The sequence below is a fragment of the Dysidea avara genome, chromosome 1 (assembly GCF_963678975.1).
Source record: "Dysidea avara chromosome 1, odDysAvar1.4, whole genome shotgun sequence".
Lineage (NCBI taxonomy): Eukaryota > Metazoa > Porifera > Demospongiae > Dictyoceratida > Dysideidae > Dysidea > Dysidea avara.
This window is the reverse complement of record NC_089272.1, coordinates 13,445,821-13,468,653: the sequence shown is the minus strand read 5'-3', so window position 1 is coordinate 13,468,653 and position 22,833 is coordinate 13,445,821. Positions and strand designations below refer to the sequence as shown.

The following is a 22,833-nucleotide window of genomic DNA, read 5'->3' as shown; positions in this document are numbered from 1 at the left end:
ACATTTATTAACAACATTCAGTTAGTACTTTTAATTTCATTGGTATCACTGTATGGAGTTTAGTTTCGTTTGCTTGTACACTCCTGTACAATTAGCTATGAAGATTCTGAATCCGAGTCAGCATTATTGTAGTAGCAGAATACTGTCTGTTGTAGCTAGCATAATGCTGATTCCTGCAAGTAGCTACTGCATGTCTCAAAGAAAAATACATAGCACTATTTAATTAATGATATAGTTTCAATTTGTTGGGCACAGCTCCATTGTTTTACATATAATTTGGTTTGAGATTGTATGATTATTATTATTGTATAATTGTTGCTCTAGCATGGATTGCTGCTATATTTGTGACCATGAGGTAATCTTGAACAACCTTTTCTGTATACACCTGCTTAATAGTAGCTTTCTCTCTTTACTTTAAGTTGTGCATTATGTACTAAGGTATGTATTACACTAATATTTGCAGTCTCCAACATAATATGTTAACAAATGACCGTAAGTGTATGTTTATAGCATGGGGAAATTAACTGCCTGCTTACTTAATATTTGAAGCCATTTTCAAAAGTGACTTGATAATAATGCAATGTACATTACAGGCATCTTCGTAGGCATTATAAATGCACACAATCTATTTACTGCAACATTACAGTAAATAGATTGTGTGCAGTAAATAGATTATTTATTACAGTAAATAGATTATTTATTTATTTTACATTCACTGCAATATATTATTATTGCAGTGAATGTAAAATAAATCTTATGCAGTGCTCTATGGTATAAGCAAAATCAAAAAGCAGCAGTAGCAACAGTGAAAATATCTATTACATAATACGTGTGTGTTTGTGCAAGTACAGCTGTTACAGTTAATAAAGTGTGTCAACAGCAGCATCATCACTTGGTCCATCCAAATATGTGTTATCATTATCTCCATCTGTGTGTGTATATAATCAGTTTAACAATATTATTAACATCGATATTATAAAACTGTGGAATGACCATTTAGTGTTCATATTGTAAACTGTGTTTGAGTAAAATATACGTTGTAAAGTGTAGGCTAGATACTGCCTGTAAGTTTTCTAGTAGCTTGAAACCTGAGGGCAAGGTTTGGTCACTGAGGTGGGACATTAATTAGGTACGACTAATAATGCCAGCCAAGATGGAGCACAAGGGCTTTTCAAGCTGCTAAAAACTATAAGTGCACTAAACTCTGGACAGTTTTTATGTTCAGGCTCTTTCTCCACCACGCTAGTTCACTCTTAATTAGTATGATGATAAAGCCTAATATCATGGATATATGGTATATCAGTCCTGCAAGGTTCATTAAAATATTCCATTGAGGAGCTACACACCAAATTTCAACTGCAGTAGGTGTAGTTGTCATACATGCTCCAAATTCCGGACTTTAAACCACATCTTAAACAGCACTTCAACAATCCTTTTAATCATTGTCATGTTGAAGTTACATCTATCGTCTGCTTCGTACTCAATTTTGAGAACCAGAAAACCTTTAATATTATGTTTCTGAGTTATGGCTATTACAAGTCAAGGTGTATTTCTTCAAAATTTCATGCAGTCCAGACCTTACAAAGCCGTCCATAGCAGGTGCTTAGCTGGAAGATACTTGGTACAGTGGTAGGCCACAGTAGTCCTTTGGAATTACATTAAAGTCAGCTACACAGATAATGCTTTGTGTTTGGGAATATAAATCCAATAAATAATTCCCTTACGATCATTTGGAAAATTTTAGGGTTATAGTATCACCATAGATAAAGCATTTAACTGCAGTAAATATGCTTTCTAGTTTTTGAAATAATGACGACATTAAATATTGAAGTGTTCAAGTTAGGAATTAGGCGCACTTACTATACCTAACAGTTAGTGTCTAACTTAATTAGAAAGCAGCACAAAAGAAGCAGCAATCTGTCACTAAAATAAGATCCTTTGCAACATGTTTGCGTGTGCTAGTGTGCTCAAGCTGGTCATCATTTGAATTGGTACATTTTGTTTCAGAAACATTTTTAGCAGCTGCTGTTTGGTTTTGTACAAGTTTGTTTACTACAACTAAATATGTCCTGCCATGAAATGTTAAGCTTTATTCTGGTATTTTTCATGTAGACACAAACTGAAGCTTCAAGTACAAAAGCTTTGTTATAGCTATGAGCTTTATCTATATTACAGCCATGCATGACTAGAAGTGACAAAGCTTGTTATAGGGACAAACTGAAACTTGTAATAAGGACAAAATGAAACTTGTAATGGTTAGAGAATGTAAATGTACTGACTGTAAAACCCAACTATTTTATTGTAGGCAGGCTACCAGTAGCTTTACTGATAAACTAGTTGTGAATGTAGCTGGTGTTCAGGTAGCTGTACTGTCAGAAACACATTGAGAAGTTGGCTCATTTGTCATTCCTTTGACAGCTTGCATCCACAAATGACTCTAAGTATGCAAGGACACAGCTAGGCAGAATTTTTCTTGTTATAATGCTGATACATATGGCTGATGGAGTCACTCTAGGTAACAACTCACATCTCACAAACCAACAACAATACAACCACTAATTACATCACTGACATACACATTGCTTTGAAGTGATGCTGAGCACATGACAGCAGGTCACTAAGTGACCACTCAAAATGAAATTTAGAAATTTCACCTAAGCATATTGGTAACCTCATTGATTCATATCCATCAAAGAGAATCATTCATGCTGCTTTCTAACAATGCTTTAGATGATGAAACATTTTGATAAAGTCAAGGCTATACTATCCTCACAATCTGTTTCATCTTACAGATGGCAGATATGTAAGCACTGTACAGACTACATTACATGGAATGGAATAGATATTTATGAAATCGTCAGCATGATGTCAATTTAATCTTCTCCATCCCTACAGTCCAATATTTGAAATCAGAAACTCTGTATTTTAGTTATTTCCATAGGCGGTGGAGACGGGGGGGGTAGGGAGGCCATGGCCCCCCCCCCCCCCCACTTTTTTGGGACACTGTTTGCAAAAAAAAATCGAGATACTCTAATAGAACAGTCAGGATCAGGATGCTCTAATAGAGCAGTCACAGTATTCAGAGAAGCAGTGTAGCAAACTACTTAGCTACGTATGTGTAGTGATAAATAAGGAGATATAATTGGTGGAGAACAGCTATTGTCAGCAGGCTGTGACCTTTTTTTTTGGTCTTCAACTTACAGCTGGCCTGGCCCCCTCACTCTTTGGTCTGCTCCACCACCCCTGGTTGTTTCTACCAATAAATAGTTAAATGGTTGCTTTTTAATAATACTGATCTTGATTGTTCTATTAGAGTACCAGACTGCTCTATTACAGTAGCTGAATGGAGCTTTAGCTCTTCTGGTTTCCCATGCTCCCTTGTGCTGGATAATAATTTACTTCGTGAAAGATTTGTATATTACAAGCTGCACTGAAATAATTATTATTTGAATTATGCCAAAGTTGCTTAGTTATGTACACTATGCAAAAAACGCTATGAAATTTCTGAAGGGGACACTGACCCCCTCCCCTGGCTCCTATGCCCCTCTTTGTTATTAATATTATATCTGAATTGCACATGACATCTAACACTATATTTATATGGCTGCAGATCAACTGGTATATAGTCTTAATTCACAACACATGTTTATACACACAGAGTCCTTCAACCTGTAAGGAAATTTACATGTGGATACTTACCTGCACTCTTTGGTTTCATTTTTTCTGGATAGTGCCATTCTATTCCAATAATAAAAGTATATGTCATACACATGATATTGCATGCTATACACCCTGTGTGCACGTGTGTACATTTACTGTACAGTATAAATGAAAATGCGCTTTAATTTGAGAGGTTTTATCATGTCAAACTCATGCAGGCCTACTACTCGAAATAAACTATTTTAATTTTAGTATAGCTAGACACTATCCTTGTATAATTTGGTCATTACCTTTCCTGTAGCTACGAATGTAAGTGCTACTTACTGGTTTGCATGGCTCTCTTTATATTTAATTAGTTTACAACAATGTAGCAGTAATTGCTTTGTAACATATGTATCATTAGGTCTAAGTCCCTGAAATTAGGTTAGGTAATCCTAAGGCTGCAGCACATGTTGCTGTCAGACCTTCAGTGCTGGTCACTGTAAAGTGCTAATAATAATAGTATCAACACAGGAAGATAATGACATTGTATAGTAGTGCACCAATCAAATTATCATGATGATATTTTATACATGTACAATGCTGTGAATTAATTTTGATGATATTTTGACTACTAATGCATCAGCCACCTTACCCATGTCGTCAAACACTTCATTGGGAACTCCCTCCTCTTCAAGTGTATCATCTAAAAAAGACGTTAGAAATCCAAAGAATGGACATCTGTTATTGCAAAATCACTGTACATGTAAACACCACCATATCAAGGTTATAGAAATCTATTATGTGTATGATGTTGGCTTAGATAGTTGCATTTCTAGATCGTGTTATGACCTTATTTTGCATGGTAGTTTCTTGTCTTGTACAGTTTGGCAAAATACACCCACTCATTCATTACATTAGTAAACAGACTCATTACATAATATATTTCCAAAAAGAGCTAGGGAAATTCAATGGACATTTACTAGTATGATGGGTGATGACATATTGCTATGCTAAGTGGAAAGTTTACACTTGTACTGTATACATGTAGTTATCAATCTTCATAACTTGTGTTTTATTATATCTTAGACTTAGGAATACTGAACTACATTTAACTAAGATATCCTTCCATCGTACTGAATATGTATCGTGCTTAATAACTCACTTTGTTCAACATTAACAAACTCAGTTTCCTCATAATGGTCATTGCTCAGTTTCTTCATAGCATCATCCAACAGGTTGTTGGTATTACCTAAATATTAACATTGCAAAGTGTGAATTTCTGGCTGGTTGATAATTTTATACATAAGTGTGGTAGAAAGAGGCTACAGGGGGTACATAAGGGGGCAAGATGCTACATAAGTGTGGTAGCAAGGGGTCACAGGGGCTAGAGCCCCTACACCTTTATGGGTCCCTCACCCCAGTTTGTAAAATTGACATATTCTAATAGAACAATCATATACATAGATAAAGTACTCTAAAATAAATAAATTTCAATGTCAGAAATCTGATTTCCTGTGGGACCATGCCCCTGAACCCTAATAGGTCCAGCAGCATGGAGTGTCCTTTACACACTGTGGAAATTCAAGCATCAACCAGGTATCACCCTTCTTAGCTCTCTCACTTCAATTTTTTGTTACTATATACATCCCTAATTTTATATCCATATCAGCTGCATAGTTATAGCTGATGTTAAGAGTTCTATATGTAGCGTATGGAGACTCGTGGCCACAAAACAATATTAGCAATAGTAATATTTTGTTATCAAACTACAAAGCCATAAACTTTTCTCTTGATGTATAATGTTTTCTATCCTTCACTTCATTTTTGTGCAACAAGTCCATGATAAAATCTTTGTGTTTTTACACTGAATGAAGTTTGATTTACATGACTATACTATTAGAGCTGCACAATCTTTTGTAGCGCTGTCAGCTCAGTAGTGATCATTTACAATCATTGATGTGGCTTACTTCAAAGCCAATAGCAACAGTACTAAAGGCTTTAACTCAAAGTTTGGCTTGTGGCTACAAGATTTATATAGTTGTGAAAAAAAATTCAAATAAGAACATTTCATACAATTATTGCATAATTTTGTATTCATTAAAAGTGAATTACAGTAGCTAGTCTACATGCATGCATACAAATAATTAATATTGTATGGTTAGTTTTTCTGTTGTTCATTGCAAAAAAAGCTGAGTTAAATATGTCCATGTACATATATGACTGGGCCTTCGAAAACAGGGCATGTGGGCACAAACTACACCCCATCACTCAACAGGTCATATCTCAGTCCTGGAATAGTATTTTTGCATTCTGTAACTTACATCATGATGTCAATTAAATATTTACTAAGAGCTGAAAATTGCAATGCCATAGCATAATGGTACAAAACGTTATGAGTGATGAAATTGTAAAAAAGTAGGCAAAAATCATGTGCCCACATGCCCTATTATCGCAGGCCCGGTCACATATGATAAGCACTACAAGTATTAAGAATTTTAAGTTTGATTAGGGATCATAGAAAAAGTAGGTAAACAAGGAGGTCACCTACACCTCAGATACGCTAGTGGATATTTAATTTCTGGTTCAGTTTATACTCATGAATGAATTACTGAATTAGGTATTAAATGTCCACTGGAATATCTGCAGGTGTAGGTGACCTCCCTTGTTTTGCTACTTTTTTCTATGATACCCAATAGAATTTGAATTCTAATTTTTCCTTATACTTGTTTGTTTACGTTTTTGTAACATTATTATGATCGGTGGATTAATGTGTACCGCATCAGAAGAAAGGACGGTGCCAGCGGTATTATTTTCAACTGAACGTGCACCCCAACAATCAATTACTGACTCGAAAGTGAAGTGGCCATTATGCTTTGCTTTCAGCTATGTTCAGCCCATTTCACAGCATACAAATGAAGAACAGCAGGAGAAGTGCCTGTGTAATCAATTCAGTCACCATGGAAAACACCGACGATTCCATTTACAAACATACGGAAGCCATCACTCTACTATGAATTGCACCTTGGGCTGTCAGCAAAAAGAAACGGAACACAAAGGAGGACAAAAGTAAGCCCATGATGAGTGCAATGTATGTACTGCAGTATGTCAAAAGGTACCTGTTGGGCTAAAGCGACATCAAATAGTGAGCTCATAGCCTTAGCCATTATTGAGTTATGCTTGTCTGAAGGCATCAGGCAGGCAGTTAGTCGAAAATTCCACTAAATAAGAACAATAAAATTTTGTAGCAATTTATAGGAGCATTTAGGCACTTTTGGGCTTGATTATACCTAACCAATACTGCCAAGACACCATGATGGTATTGTGAATCTGGGTTGTTTGATGATATTTTTAGCCAGAACAACCCAATTCTCCATGATCTCTAATATGCAGTACTACTGTACTGTATATATCAATCTGCATACATGTATGTGACCCAGTCTGGGAAAAACGGATTTTAAACTATCGAGAAATGCCGGTTTTAAGTATTTAGCATGCAATGGTTGAAGCCACAGTATGTGTACCAAATTTTCACATGTTTTACACCAAATCCTTACTTTCCAGAATAAAATTTAGCTGTTGGCTACTGTACAAGTAGCCAACAGCTAAATTTTAGATAGTTTTAAGCAATGGGTGACCGTATCAGGTGAGCTCCTAAAGGGGTGGTAGGTGGGTGCCAAGAGGAGGGTCAGATCTAGAGGCTGTTTAGCCAGTTTTGAGACCATAACCTTGCCTAATTCATCCCTATGCCTTCCTCTTTAAGATTATTAAAAATAAAAGGACATTTAGAGCACAGGTATTTGTTCAACACTACACACTGTACAGCCACATACAGCCATCCCCAGGCTGGCCAGAGCTCCATTAGGGCCCCAGACCACTTGTATGGATCGCCACTGTGCTTGGGAAAAGCATCCAGCAAAACCAGACCACTCAAGTTTAGCCGATTTTGAAAATGAAATTTGATAGTTCATTTATGTAGCTTTGTGTTCTTGGTGAAAAATCAAATCTGCTGTCATGGACAATAACACCGGTTTTCCCAGATCCAATCACATATGGTTGTTAGTTGTCAATATGTATGTAGGAGCATTACCTTTCATATGTTTAGCAAAAGTAAAGTTACTATAAGTGGTTTTGGAATATTCTTGGGCTGCTTCCTTTTTCTGTTAAATAAATGAATGTGCTATATGTATTCTTTGAAAACACAATTAACCACCTTGTTTACATCTTTCTTAAGAGAAGACATCATAACACTCCTCATCTGAGACAAGACAAGTTATACAGTTTGCCTGACATACAACAGAAACTTACAAACCTGTTTATTCCAGAATATACATGTGCAAAATATCACAGTGCCCTGTATACAAAACAAGGACACTAACATTGACAATAAAGCATTATATAAAATTCAGTGCATTAACATATACGTACACATAAGTATGATGCTAGCTATGTATATGTAAACATTTAGTATGGTAGTACCAAATGCAAGGGCAACTCCAGGATTTTTGGTGACTAGTTTCTGATTAAGAGGGTGAAGACCAAAAAAAAGAAGGTAACTGCATGCTGAGAATAGCTGCACTCCACTAATATTACTGATATCCTTTAATTATATCAGTGACAGCTGATGATAGCTGTACATACAGCTGTACATACAGCTGTACATACAGCTGTACATAGATATCCTTTAATTATACCTACATAGCTTGCTACACTGCTGCTCTGAACACTGTGACTGCTTTATTAGAGTGACTCACTGCTCTATTAGAGTATCTTGATCTGAATATGACTACTTTTGGAGACCTCAGTAATCTCCCTAGAACCACCACTGAAATGGTAAGGATCACGTACAGTAGGTCTGTATTTCCATGCCAAAACTTATTGACCAGAAACCAAATTCATTTTTACCTTGATAACATCTGGGAGTATATGTGACCAGCTGAGCAATTTGCTATTGGAATAAACTGGGTAAAAATACGATAAGGCAGTGTTACATTTTAATTGCTTTGTTAAGCTCTGAAAAAAAGCACAAACCAATAAAACTATACACCATTGGATTTGACTACCGTAAAGTCAGGTTGTTAAGCACATGTACTTATAATTTTCGGGGAAAACGTTTTGTAAAAATCATACTATCTGTTAGGCGCATACTCCTAATAAATATAATTATTGAGTGTAACACGGAATCACCACATTGCAATAGAGTTTGTGCCAGTCATGATGCCAGTGTGTAAGGATACGTGACTCCATTTTTGGGTGAAACCTTCGTGATGAGCAAGATTATCACTATCCAGATGGTTGATTTGCTGTACACATAGCGAAGGGAGACCTCAAGGGAGATGTAAGCGCTTGAGGAGACATTAATTTTTCAGTACTTTCAGCCTTTCTTGTCGTTTCTTGCCGTGTGTAGCTTTACCGTCGCATTTGGCCATGTGTGCTTATCATCCATGGTTAATTACAAGAAATGTGTATGCGCTTAACAAATAATATGCACTTAATAGATACATGTGCTTAACAACCCAACTCTATGGTATTCATGGAGAGTGAGAAACTCTTTGCTTTGTGTTCATATAGTTAAAGGCACACAGGTAAGGCTGATGATGAGACAAATCTTACTATCATTGTTTTTTCATTGGAATGTCCTTTTTTTGTCAACACATCGGGAGAAGTACAGGGAAAGCACTATAATCTTGATGGACTTGTCAGTTCATGGTGAACAAGTCCCATTTCGCAGCTTGTTTTAAGTCGTGAGTTATAACCAGTTTATTAAGTGCAAGTATTATATTTGCCATATTGTTGCTATGCTAGTGTTATAGGGTATCTATATAGGGTAACTAACTACGTAAAAACCTTCATAGGTATTGCAAGGAATATACGTATACTAGTACACATTAATTATAATTTGATAAACATTTAGTAAATGTACAGGTATGACACTTACTGTACATACCTCAATGACATTCAGTAGAGCAAACACCCAAGCAAATACTTCAGCATCATTGTTCACCATGTACAGTCCTAGTAACCAAGTAATTCCAGTTGTGGGAATGATAAGCATTAGTCCAAAGAGTATGTTCCTGTATAATAATTATGTAATTACAGGTCCCACCATTTCATTTTAAAACAACTAGCTACCATATGCACATTACAATATATTGAACATTGGTATACAAGGATGGTATTCTGAGGGGTCGATAGCTATGCCTCAGGAAAATTTACAGATTTCATTCAGATTTTTGCTATTGAATCCATCACCTCTGCAATTTACTTCATTCTATTTGCAATAGAATCCATCACCTTTGCAATAGAATCCATCATCTTTGCAGGAAAATTCATTGCTTTTGAATATTATAGAATTATCATCTTATTGAATTCAGTGTGCTTGCAGCAGATTGCATTAGAATTAGTGGAATCTGCAGAAGTTTTGCCATGATTGATTGTTTGTTTTACAGGCAAATATAGAAATTAATTTCTGTCAGTAAATTGTTGTAGGCGTGCATCCTTGCCTGTATAAATCCGGTAATTACAGGATGTTTCAAATGGCTAAATGTGTTGGTCAATAATAAACAATAAACAGTGGTAAGAATTTTTTATCAAACATGCTGTAGACAATTCAAGTACTAATTACTATAAGGTCTTGTTACTCAACAATAGTTTAACTGCTTTGCGTAGTGGTCTTGTTTAGCCAGGCCACTTCCTCTTTTGCTCTGACACCTTTTTAAGTAGCCAATTACAGTTTTAAAGAGGTGCAAACAAATGTGACTGTTCTTTTAGAGTGATTGACTACTCTATTAGAGTATCTCAATTTTAGTTACAATTGATAAACATGGGTAAGCTATGCCCTCCTTGGCTCCACCACCTATAATACAGCACATGTTACATAGTTTCACCTGTTGTTCTGGTATTCATCATTTTCTTTTATTCCCTTAGTTGAGCATAGTTTATATAATGTGATGATGATAAAAACAGAGGAGACCTATTGAGAAATGTGTATCTTTCAATAATAACAGCTAGATATACAAGCATGCCTACCAAAATAAATCCTACTGTTGGAATTACAAAACTTAAGATTGTGCCATTAGCATCTGAAATCCAACACCTGCATTAATAAAAAAATGTAATCTTAAATTAATGCTCAAAGGTTGCAAAATTATAAACTTACATGCAGTACATAGTATTATATGAATTAGATGTATTTCACACTTTTTTGTAAAAAGGAGTGTTATTGTGTGTGTAATCGATTTTAAAATACTAAATGTCAAAAGCTTTCCAGCAGAGGTTCTATCCACTTCTACTTTCCTTTCTTAAGTTATAGCTGTGTAATTCATCAATTCATGGCTGGAATATTTGAGATGTAGTGCCCGTTGAAGTGCAGGGTACTTAGCAACCAGAAATACCACATTGGTACAACAGTGTATGTACCGTAATTTACGTGTGTCAGTCTCTTGTGAACTTACATTCTATTGGTTCCATAGTGGTCATGAGCAATAGCAACTGTTACTGCCACAACTGGGATTGGAACACCTATAATAAAGTTCAAGTTAAGTATTAAGATTATTTTATATAATTGCTACCGTAATATTATAAGTTATGTCTAATGTCATTTTATACAACATTACATGGGTGACACCAAATGAAATATTTTCCATAAAGTACAGTTGGCATGTGTAAATGTTCACTTTACTGTCCACCAACTGTACTTTATGAATCTTCAACACAGTTATGACAGTATATAAAACACAAGTATCAGTGGTATGCTGTAAATAGCCATCAGGACAATTCAGTGATCAGCAGCTTAGTCCACAGTAAATTACTGAGGCTTACAGGTATTACACTACTTAAAATTTTACACTATGACACTAGCAATAACGTGCACTTGAACCATTAACACTCTCCTGGACTAGTGTCAACATGTGTAAGTGCACAACCTCCATATACAAGCTGCCATGTTATGATTTATGTGCTGGGCTTCAATTCACTAGAATGTTCCATAAATAATTTTAGGCAGTGCCTTATTATGCTATACCAATAACAAAGTACTCAGTACTTTGGCCTCAATGTTAATGAAGTACCTGGCTTTGCCTCATGCGTTATTAACATCTTGGCCATGTGTCTCATTCATATAGCACTCATGATAATGCTTTATCATATAATTATGAATGCCACAACCAGCAATGTTGCGATTAAGTAACAGCCGCATAATCTCATACAGATTGTGTTAATAACACTATGGTATATCACTTGTAATATTCAAACTGTACAAAGTATTTAGCGCATATTTTATTATAGCTAGTCACTTACACCAAGCGATCACGCTGTACAGATAAAGGCTGGTAAAAATCCTACTGCTGCTCCCACACACAAGGAGATAAATTACAACAGCTTCGCACAGCATCCAACATAAAACAACCAACAATGTGTAATGTAAAGCTACACCAACTATGGTGCAGGCAGCCTATAATGTAAATATAACAGTGCAGAATTACACTACATAATACAATAAGCAGCTACTGACTTCATTATTTCTAGCTGTTTCAATTCCAGCTGCAAACAATAGCGTTCCCATCAAAAGAACAATAGAGATGTGCAAATGTATCCTGTTGATCTTGTTGTCAAGTGCTGGTTTCCTGAATAAAAACACAACACAATATTTAACCCATGGTGAATACATGGTGGATCCAGACTTTTTAAAGGAGGGTTCCTCCCTGGAACATGGTAATTGCAAATTCAGTCTAGCAGCAATAACTATTTAATTACTCTCCAGCAATGTCTCAGTTAAATCTTACCATTTAGGCCTTTAGAAATGCAACTGAACTAACTACAATAGCTTTAAAGCCTATGAAACGGTAATCGTTTTTAGAGGCGCCTATATAGTATTGCATATGAAGATGCTGGGGTAGCGGTTTCAAGTGATTTTGCAGTGAAGAAAGTGTTTGTCACTAATAGAGTTTGTGATGAGTACTTATTTAACTGATAAACTGATTTTGGTGTACTGAAAACTTGGCAGCAGCTCATCAAATAAATATTAAGGCTCCTCCAAAAGGGGAATTTCACAGAACCCTTTGAATCCATCCTGGATCCACCCCTGAGAATCATGTATGCAATGGCATGCCAAAAAGCACTCATGAACAAGGTTGATGACAGTTAGTTCAATATTTTATCCTACTATGTATAACATAACGTAACCCTTCACGTGTTGTCTTGTAGCTTGAGCATCTTATTCTGTCTGCCAGTACAGATTCAAATTTAAAAGATACGTAGGTACATTTTGTGTGAGTTGTTTTGGAATTTGTTGCAGTGGTGCTCTTGTATTATAAGTAATAACCTACACTAGGAGAGGATGGAGCCTGGCTATTACATTGCATATGGAAGGTGAAGATGATTGGCCAAACTTCAGCTCTAGTTGATGGTTGTCACATGCCAGTGAAATTGTTACAAATCAACTTGGAGAGCAATTGAGTAACAATAGACGCTGGCCCATTGTACGTACTTCCATTTTAATCCTCTGTGTTATGCTGCAGTACCCAAACTTTAGCCTATTAAGTCCACAATTATACTTGATATAATGCATCATCCTTGATATACATAGCTTAAATTGTCTTAATAGCAACAATGGAAGACTCTTAATGAATACTCCTGAAAATGAATGGGTGTATGCAATGCAAACTACTTGTACAATTCATTATAAATGAACATCCATTATGTAATGGTGCACACTAACCTCCATACAAGCAGAACTGTAATTGTTAATAGTAAAAGTAGCATGGCAATTATGCAGCCAACATAAATGATTATGTGGAATCTGGCAGAATCCTGGCTGAGAGGTTCCTAAATGTGTAATTATGGATACACAATTTTTATGTCACATGTTACAAAGATTATGAGGTTCATAATTATAGTCAAATGATACAATAAATTTGATGCATGATGCACATACATACAAAACGTACTTCAGATACTTCAGCTAGAACAGCAAAACTGGTGAGATGGTTAGATTCACAAACAACTCGATCTTGTGTAGCATTCAGTACTGTAACTCCTTCTTCTGACCAATTCCCACTTTTCTCATAGTCTCTATAACACAAACGACATGTTATAAATGTAGTGAAATACATCCCACAATTTAGATTACATAACAATGCACAATGTTATTACAGTGTTTGAACTACTGTATAGTCATGCGTAGTATTATATATACTCACTCTGATTGAAATTTCCAATATACACATATGGGATCTTTTGTAACTGTGCTCTCCTACAGAACAAAGATATAATTTTAAACAGTAAGGTATGTTTTAGTACATCTAGTGCATGCAAGCGTAGGAAATAAGAATTTGAGCAATTAACACCACACATACTTCTGTTAGTTGGAATGTGAGTACAAGTGGCTGAGAAATATTTCTTTGTGATCCAATAGGATTGGATGATGAAATTTTAGCAGAAATAATCTTGGATACTGCAGTCTTGTCACTACCCACGTGCCTGAAATTTAATACATAAAGAAGTTTATAATTGTAATTAATTATAATTGCTACTTTACCTTGTAGGAAGTACCTTTTCCAAATTGTTAGCAATAAATAATGTAACTGCTGGCCTTGTACCTGCAAAAATATTATCAAATATATGTCTTTCAAAATAAATTGAAAGTTTGCTTTAACTGTAGTACTAAAACAGTAGGTATGTATAGGCTAGAAATACCACTTTCAATGTAACATACCGTAATAAGTTCAAATGCACAAGCATAGGTTTTGATAACATTCATTACATCAATGATACTAGTTTGACTGCACAAGCTAACCTATCTTGCTAGAGATTTAATTGTTATCAAATGGAAATATTGTCTTGACTATACCACTCATGCAACACTCATCCTTCAAGTATTACACAAAAGATCAAGAAGAGGGCAGGCCATTTAATAATTCATTTGGACAATGCTTCGAAATTGAAGATCAATACTCTAATAGAGCAGTCAACCATAGTTGTATTATGTCTTCAAAATGTGAATAAAACTATCTCAGTGCTACTAAATTTCTGCAGACACCCAGAATTGGAAGTATATTAAAGTATACTTGTTGTATGATTTGAACACAAATGTGTGAGTTTCATGGCCCCTTTGCTCTTTCATTTGCCCCATAGCCTATTATTGATCAAACATCAAACTGTTTAACAAGAATCCATCCAACGGGTGGAAGAACATGCAATTGTGCAAATAAGTTTTTTTATTTAATATACCAACTATACCTAATGATTAAAATAAAGGTCATTGCTTGCTTGTGTAAGCAGAACAAAGAACTAAATTCACCACAGTAATTATATGTAAAATATTAAAACCTACAGCATTGTGTACCTTTGCTTCTTATTTCTTGTAGAATAACACTAGATGGCAATAAGAGTTGTGTGATACCCTCTTCAGGGTAGGCTATCCCATCTGTACCCAGTAGATCATCTTCACTTGGCATCAGAATACTCACATCTGAATAAACATATGAGCAAATATTTTACTATGCATATTCTCAGGTAAGATAGGGTGACAATCATAGTTTGCTACATGTATGATTTTACATTACTCACTAAAATTCTTCCTTGTTAAGTTTAGTTGTCGGGAATCATGCAAGGTATCATTAAATACAGTAATAATATTTTCACTGAAGTGTTCGATGCTTCTCAGGAGCCTCTCAACTTGGGTTATGTTGTCTCCTTTAGTCTGAAAAGTAAACGGTGTTCATTTTAGTTCAACCCTTGCCTGCACCCACCATTCCAGCTTCAACATATAAGTTAAGGTTGCTTTCATCCAATAGGTTGCTGATGATGGTAGCTAATTTCTGTTAAAACACAATCAAATTCAAACTGCCAATTGTGTAAATTATGATTGCAAAGATGCATGCACTTACACACACAATAATTCCTAACATACGTACAGTAGGTGCATCTTCTAAAGTGCAAACACACATACTTCAATTGTAAGTTTAGCAGCAACTTCAGCTTCATTATTTGTTGAAAGACAAGTAGAAATCCTGAAAACAGAAACATTAAAGTGCAACATGTGCATGATACAAGCATATCTGCATGAAAAGAGGAACATATTATATTACCTACACTATAATATACACCTGTAAATATGTACAACTAGGTTTTTTATAACATCCAGCTTCTACCATAACACACATAATATAAGACTGCAGTAATAGGCATGCTGGCTATCATGATTATTATTTGAGTGTACAAGACTGAGTTGTCCAAGTAAGTTTATTTGTATCAGAGCATACTATCACAGGTAATTAACTTTCTCTTGATTGATTATTAGCATTTTACAGAAAGTATATCAAGAAACTCTAATAGACCAGTCACTTACTGTAATACAGCAGTCAGGGAATGCTGATATTATTCTAATAGAACAATCAACAGTCAAGCATAGTCTTGATCTTATTGGCTCTGCTCAAGCCTAACTGAGCATGCCTTCAGAAAGAGACTCTTGGAATTATAAAGTGCTGGTTTTGATAGTTACTATGCTATAACTAAATTGCTAACTACACCATATGGACAAATTTCTTTAATATTTGCTAGTACATAACTAAGGCCTTAGAGTGTAACTCCCATTTTTGAATGCACAAATTTAGAATACTAATAATAGCAGGCACATTGCCAAATTTTAAAGTAAAGAATTTTGGAATGATATTTCAAGGTAATATTTCCACACACTTAGGCATATGCATGCTATTAGTAATGGAAATAAACACATATGTGACTGGATCTACAAAAACCGTTCTTATCGTCCAAGACAGGAAGTTTGATTTTTTCACACAAACACAAAGCTTAATGAATGCACTATCAAGTTTCACTGCCACAGTCGACCAGAATAAAGTGGTCTGCTTTTGCTGGCTGCTTTTTTAGAGCACAGTGGCGAGCCGTATGAGTGGTCTGGGGTCTTGATGGAGCCCTGGCCAACCAGGAGATGGCTGTGTGTGGCTGTACAGCTCCGTGATGTTGGACAATGACCTGTGCTGTAAATTTCCTTTCATTTTAGCCAGTTCTGAGCCCTGAATGGCCTATAACGTGGCCTAATTCATCCCAGCACATTTCTTTTCAATTTTTGAACACCATCACCTCCCACCCTTCTGGAGCTCGCCTGATACAGACAACCTCGGTTTAAAAACTATCTAAAATGGCGGGAAACTTAGCTGTTGACTACTTCTTCAGTGGATGATCAGGAAGGTAAGAAATTGTTGTGAAACGTGTGAAAATTTGGTATGCGTAGCTACCACCATTGGCCAGCTACATTACACTGAATATTTAAAACCGACGTTTCTCGATACTTTTAAATGGGCGATAACACCGGTTTTCCCAGAGACAGTCACATATTCCTACTTGTATTTATAAACAGGATTACAGATACAATGCAACCTACCCAAGAACATTGTCCACAATCCCAATAGTTGCAATGGCATTATATAAATCATTAGGCAACGTAATCTCTGCTGGATCAGTAAGAGACAACAAATCTGTAACAATGTCTTCAATTTCAGTCATATTCAGTTCCTCCACTGTATCAGTAGCACTTGCAGTGAGAACAGCAAAGGCATCACTGGCTTGTCGATGTAGTGCCATATACTCCACAGTGTGACATTCACTGAGATTAATGTACGTATCCCAAGATGAGTTAGTGAAGCACATACGATACATCAAACCTGTGCAAATGATAGTGTACTGTATGTACATGGAAAACATACAGTGTGTCCAACATGGTGCAAAGTGTTATTACATTTCAGCATATTTCAAAATATTGTTAGTTTTACACTTGCGTGATGCACTAGCTAAATTATATCATTTAGGGAGCAACATAATAAGGGCTTATGATCATTTCTTTGTGGGAAACAAACCTTGTCTATGATAACAACCAAGTGTCTATAGCTATCTTCTGAAAGGTCTGGTTGAAAAACACAATTTACCACTGCAAATAATGTTAACAAACAAGGAAGCCTTGGTATTGAATTCCAATTAATAGAACTGGAACCAACAGTTGTTAATACTCAACACCATTGCACATACAAATGGCAATCACGCGATCTCTATGCCAGAAGGGGTGCTATTGGGAATAGTGTATACTGAATTCAGGCATAAAGATTGAAGCTGTTGCAAACACGCCAAGAATGGTCCACTGTAAACATGCCAAAACAGCCACAAGGACCCTCGAGCAGTGGCTATCATGGTTCAGAAATCCTTTCATGGCTGTGGTCGGAGTAGCATCGAAATTGGTCAGGAAAGGGATGGACTGTACAGGAAATAAGGAGTCTTTGTTGTTGGTGACTTTTATAGCCAGTGAACCCATTGCAGGCTGCTTGAGTACTGGATAAAGCAATAATCTGGCTATGTCCTGGGCTGCCCTGTTTATCGCTAAACTATGTGTAGCTGTATACTGCATGCCATGTAGCGGTAATGCATGCAGGCTAAGTGGACGTAGGATGTTAATTTTCTTTTAAAATGTAGCAAGCTGAGAGAGAGTCAGTGGTTGGATTTGTGCTTGATTTTTTATAATTGAGCCACATGTTCTCAGATACAACCACGAAAGGTCAATAATACAGAATCTGCATTAAGTATTAATATAAATTTCTTATGCAGAACATTTTACGTAATGTGACATATTGCTTTGAAAATATTATGACTAACCAATGGATTTTGCTCCACCGGGGCATTTTTGAACTGCAGCTGTTCCACTGGCTGTGTCTGGCCACCATATCTTCCAAACTGTATCATTTTGTGCTGCACAATGTCTTGAATCTATTACAAAATAGTTAGTTATTATATGACATAAATATGCTATATGTCAAAATTTCTACAGTACACAGATCCACAATAATGTAAGCTTGAACAGAAGCAAAAAAGTAAAGCTGTTAATGCCATAAATATTTGGTGTAGATAGCCTGCACTTTCCTGAATTCTACTAATTGCTAAATATGATTATAATTTGGAAAATAATTATAGCGCAATATAAAAACCACAAATAGAATTCAGTAGCGTTTATTCACATAGGCAGTCATTCCATCGTGTCTTTGACACAAACTACCTTTAATGTCACGGATTTCTACTGTATTTTTAAGTAGACAATTTCCTGATATGCAAGTTTAATACATATTATGTACATAGAGCTACATTACTTGATGCTCCAGCAATGCAACGTGTTGCATCTTGTAATCCATTATGTGTACTATGTACATTAGCACACACATCCTACAATAATAAAAAGAAATTCTTTGATATCCATGTACAGTATTATTGTGTAGGAGTACAATAACATATAATTTCAGAATGATTAAAAAGTGTAAGGAGATTGTAGAAATAAAAGCAGTTGTCATCTACAGCTATACTGGTGATCATTTAATTATACTAAGTCAGTCACAGACAGGATATAGCCATGACTGAAGAAGGGCTAAATGTCCACTATAGTATAGCTGCAGGTGTCATTGCTATGATCCTTACTCAATTACAGTTATATAATACATGTAATTTCTTGTAGCAATTATTACTGGTGAACCAACGCATATTGCATCAAAGGAAAGAATGATTCCAGTCAGATATAGCTATTATAAAAAATCGATCGAACAACTAAAACCACATCACAACTATCAGTTACTGGAAAATGCTGTGGCCATTCAGCTTCATTTTTATTTATTTTTTTTACTTGTTATACAGCATTACAAATGAAGAAACAGCTCAATCCAGCCACTACAGAAACTGCAAGTGAATGTGTACCCGGCTGTCAATTACTGTTTTACCCATTAAATGAAGTCAGTCAGTCTGCAAAAAATTCAGTAAAATATATTTTTAAATTCCACAGAAACTTGTTGGAAGGCTTTGCAATCTGCAGGTACTTTCAGGCTTGATTATATCTAATCAATACTACCAAACTGTCATGACAGGAAAATGAGGCTGGTTTTAAGGTGCTATGTTTGGCCAGAAAAGCCCAAGCCTTCATGATCCCTGCTACACATTATGGTAACTTAAACCACTTGTTTTAATTTTGTCACTATAATTTCTCCTGGCAGGCTCCTGTAAGCGTTCGAGCGCTAATCGGATGGCTGCAGGTTCAAGGCCTCCTAGGTCCAGTCATGGATTTTTTCTCCTTTCTCTACCTTTTCAAACACACTTTCTGTAACAACTTTAAACAGGCTGTAGGACCATGTGTCCTACAGAAAAGCCTTAATAAATAAACTAATTTCCATTTGGTTCCACATGGGGTACTTTGAGATAATAAGTCATTCTCTAGAGTTCCTTGGATACATATACATGAAATTGACAAGGAGAAAACATCCTGACCTCCTGGCAGACTCCTGTAAGCGTTCGAGCGTTAATTGGATGGCTGCAGGTTCGAGGCTGCCTAGGTCCAGTCATGGATTTTTTCTCCTTCTCTACCTTTTCAAACACACTTTCTGTAACAACTTTAAACAGGCTGTAGGACCAGGTGTCCTACAGACCTTCAGCACTTGTGCTGTAAAGCCTTAATAGATAAAAAAATAAAATAAAAAATACAGTTATGTAATGGTTTTTCTTAATGTCATAAACAATACATTATGTGACCAAAGCTGTGAAAAAGAGCTGGTGGGCACATAGCATTTGCCTACTATTCAAACCTTTATGACTAACTACTTTGAAGTATTATTTTGCTATAGCCACGTAATTTTTAGTAATTAGTAAGTTTATACTCTTTTAATGGCTTTATTGGAATCCTGGCTTTATATCAAGGATAAATGTAAATATTGCACTTTGCAAAGAGACTCAGTGTATGGTTTGCATTAATGCCTATAGGATGCCACTATATCTACATATGCATGAGTCACACTCTGTACTTAGAATAGTTAGTTAATCATAAAATTACAGATTATTTGTAGCATGAGTAGAAACCTTTGCAATACTTAATGGATTAATAACACATTGTAAATTGTATGTCCATGGATTAAGATTTGATTCCTGCACTCTATCACTTCCCATCACTTAGTATGATCCAGCTTAGCACTCACCCTCTCACAGTGGTCTTCAGTACAGTCAAGTCCCACATCAGGATATCCATCACTATCCGAATCTAATCCACATACTGCTCCATTTCCAGTAAATATTAATGGTGAGCACTGCAGCGTACAATTGAATTAAATAGCCACATACAGTGTACTTCTATGCTGACTATGCATCTAATCAATATCACACATATACAGTATGTATGTACACGTATAATAATAATAATATTACATATGTGTATACTAGATAAACAATAATAATAATATACTATTTATGGAGTCTAATACCTGGCAATCTTCATTATCACAAATACAAACAGGAACACTTGGACCCATACACAAGATGTTGATAGCATTTTTCCTCACTTGAATAGGACATGAGCAGTTCACTAGTTGTAAAACAGAAACTCATATAATAGTATTATACATATGATGTGCAGTAGAGTCTGGTTGTTAAGCTCTTATTGTTGATAAGGACATATGGATGAACAAGAAGCTCCAACAAGCAGTGCGGATATGCAAGAGACGAAATCCTAGAGGTTCGTCAATGGCTCATGGTGCAAAATTTAATATGGCACATAACATGGTACATGGCCAATAATAGCATGCCTTTCACTATGCTTACCAAGCAAAACAGTTGATACAGCAAATTGTACCACCCCAAAGACAGTGAATCCATGGCCAGGTTTTCTTATTTGATACATGCGCTTAACAAGTATATGTTAATTACTGTTTGGTCTATTAAACTGATAATTGGTCACACATTAAACTTTGTCTGTGACAATTTCTTTCAGTAAGTTGTACTTTACTAAATTCAAATGATTGGAAAGGCTATAATTATATTAGACTGTTTTTTTTTGCAGAGCTGGTCACACATATAACGTGAATGCCATAAACAATATTCATAAGTGTAAGGTTTTGGCTGAAAGTCTTAAATATACACAGTGTGTATCCAGTGCACACTAACTGCAGATGATCAATACTGCACTTACAGCTTGGCTGATATCCAGTGATGTTTTTATTCTCAAATTCTTCTAGTTCTCCAAATGTAGTATTCAGTAAGATAGGTTGCAAGTCACTTCCTTCAATGCTAACTGATATTTTAATGTCCACTAGTCCATCTTCTTCAAATAACCCATGTGTCTCTTGCAGTATTATTATGTTCTGTCTACTTAACAAGTCAATAATCTATATGATATACAATGCATGTAAATGTGTGCTAAACAGATTGAGCCATTATGGTGAAGTGGTGCTCATTCATGGCTATAATTTATTCATGATTATTACAGTGAATATCTGGCAGCACTTATAATAACAACATTAAACCATCGTTACCAAGTTGGATGTAAATGTCCTGTGTCTTTTGGTCACTGTATAAACCCACAATTGAATTTTTATATGCTCATGTTGTTATGCATATGTTTGAACTCTTAGTGTATGGCATTATTCTTACGTTGTTTCTAGTGCCAACTATTGCAATTCACATTGCTCAATATAAATACGCTCATGAAGCGTGCCAGCAGTTTCCCACACTTGTAGGTGATTAAGCCATGTGACACATATTAGTTATACCGCGGATGCTTGTGGTATATACACGTCCTTTCCCTTGAGCCTGCAGCCCTTGGGCAAGTGCGGCGACCGTGATTAAATATCACATAATTATATGGTTATCATAATTTTAACTCACTCTGCTTGATATTAAATCCATGACAAAGGTAGAATTAACAGTGTCATTGACAGGCTGTTGAACTTCAACAGCAATGAATGGTGTAGCATCAAGGTTCATGGTACAGTTAGAGAAGTCCACATCTCCCCATTCTCCATTAGAATTACACATTCTACTAATGTACACTCCTGACTGGAAACTGGGATGATATTCTGAACACCTCAGGCGAGCCATTTTATTTGCACTCTGTGTCCTCCACAATAATCCACCAAGATAAACTTCATGACAAACTACATAAACATAATATATTTATAAAAGTACAACTTATTTCATTGAATTGCTTGCTGTGTGTAATCTATATGTGCACTATTGTGCTCTCAAATATAATGCTCTATTAGGATATTAAATGCATTTCTTTGAGATGCTCAAAGTTACTATAGTACATTACAAGTTTAAAATTCACACCAGCTGTTGTAAGTGGGTCAGTACTGTTGACCCGGTTGATTCACTGATCGAAATAGTAAT

At 35.8% G+C, this 22,833-nt stretch overlaps 1 protein-coding gene across 1 annotated transcript in view; it reads right to left on the bottom strand.

Annotated features, from left to right (window-relative positions):
- Positions 1-772: 772 nt before the first annotated feature.
- LOC136258960 (IgGFc-binding protein-like) overlaps positions 773-22,833 on the bottom strand; it is a 72,557-nt gene continuing 50,496 nt past the window's right edge. The window contains exons 24-52 of the mRNA XM_066052387.1: positions 22,330-22,598; positions 21,635-21,830; positions 20,931-21,031; positions 20,649-20,756; positions 18,789-18,861; positions 18,301-18,411; positions 17,042-17,321; positions 15,590-15,650; positions 15,390-15,458; positions 15,208-15,340; positions 14,984-15,109; positions 14,177-14,237; positions 13,995-14,118; positions 13,839-13,891; positions 13,587-13,710; positions 13,358-13,464; positions 12,152-12,263; positions 11,938-12,091; positions 11,094-11,160; positions 10,669-10,735; positions 10,527-10,612; positions 9,587-9,713; positions 7,952-7,993; positions 7,853-7,897; positions 7,730-7,799; positions 4,805-4,891; positions 4,295-4,345; positions 3,700-3,738; positions 773-928 (exon numbers count right to left, since the gene is read on the bottom strand). Coding sequence (XP_065908459.1) covers positions 861-928; positions 3,700-3,738; positions 4,295-4,345; positions 4,805-4,891; positions 7,730-7,799; positions 7,853-7,897; positions 7,952-7,993; positions 9,587-9,713; positions 10,527-10,612; positions 10,669-10,735; positions 11,094-11,160; positions 11,938-12,091; positions 12,152-12,263; positions 13,358-13,464; positions 13,587-13,710; positions 13,839-13,891; positions 13,995-14,118; positions 14,177-14,237; positions 14,984-15,109; positions 15,208-15,340; positions 15,390-15,458; positions 15,590-15,650; positions 17,042-17,321; positions 18,301-18,411; positions 18,789-18,861; positions 20,649-20,756; positions 20,931-21,031; positions 21,635-21,830; positions 22,330-22,598 — 3,011 coding nt within the window. The 3' untranslated portion in view covers positions 773-860. The remainder of the gene's footprint in view (positions 929-3,699; positions 3,739-4,294; positions 4,346-4,804; positions 4,892-7,729; positions 7,800-7,852; positions 7,898-7,951; positions 7,994-9,586; positions 9,714-10,526; positions 10,613-10,668; positions 10,736-11,093; positions 11,161-11,937; positions 12,092-12,151; positions 12,264-13,357; positions 13,465-13,586; positions 13,711-13,838; positions 13,892-13,994; positions 14,119-14,176; positions 14,238-14,983; positions 15,110-15,207; positions 15,341-15,389; positions 15,459-15,589; positions 15,651-17,041; positions 17,322-18,300; positions 18,412-18,788; positions 18,862-20,648; positions 20,757-20,930; positions 21,032-21,634; positions 21,831-22,329; positions 22,599-22,833) is intronic.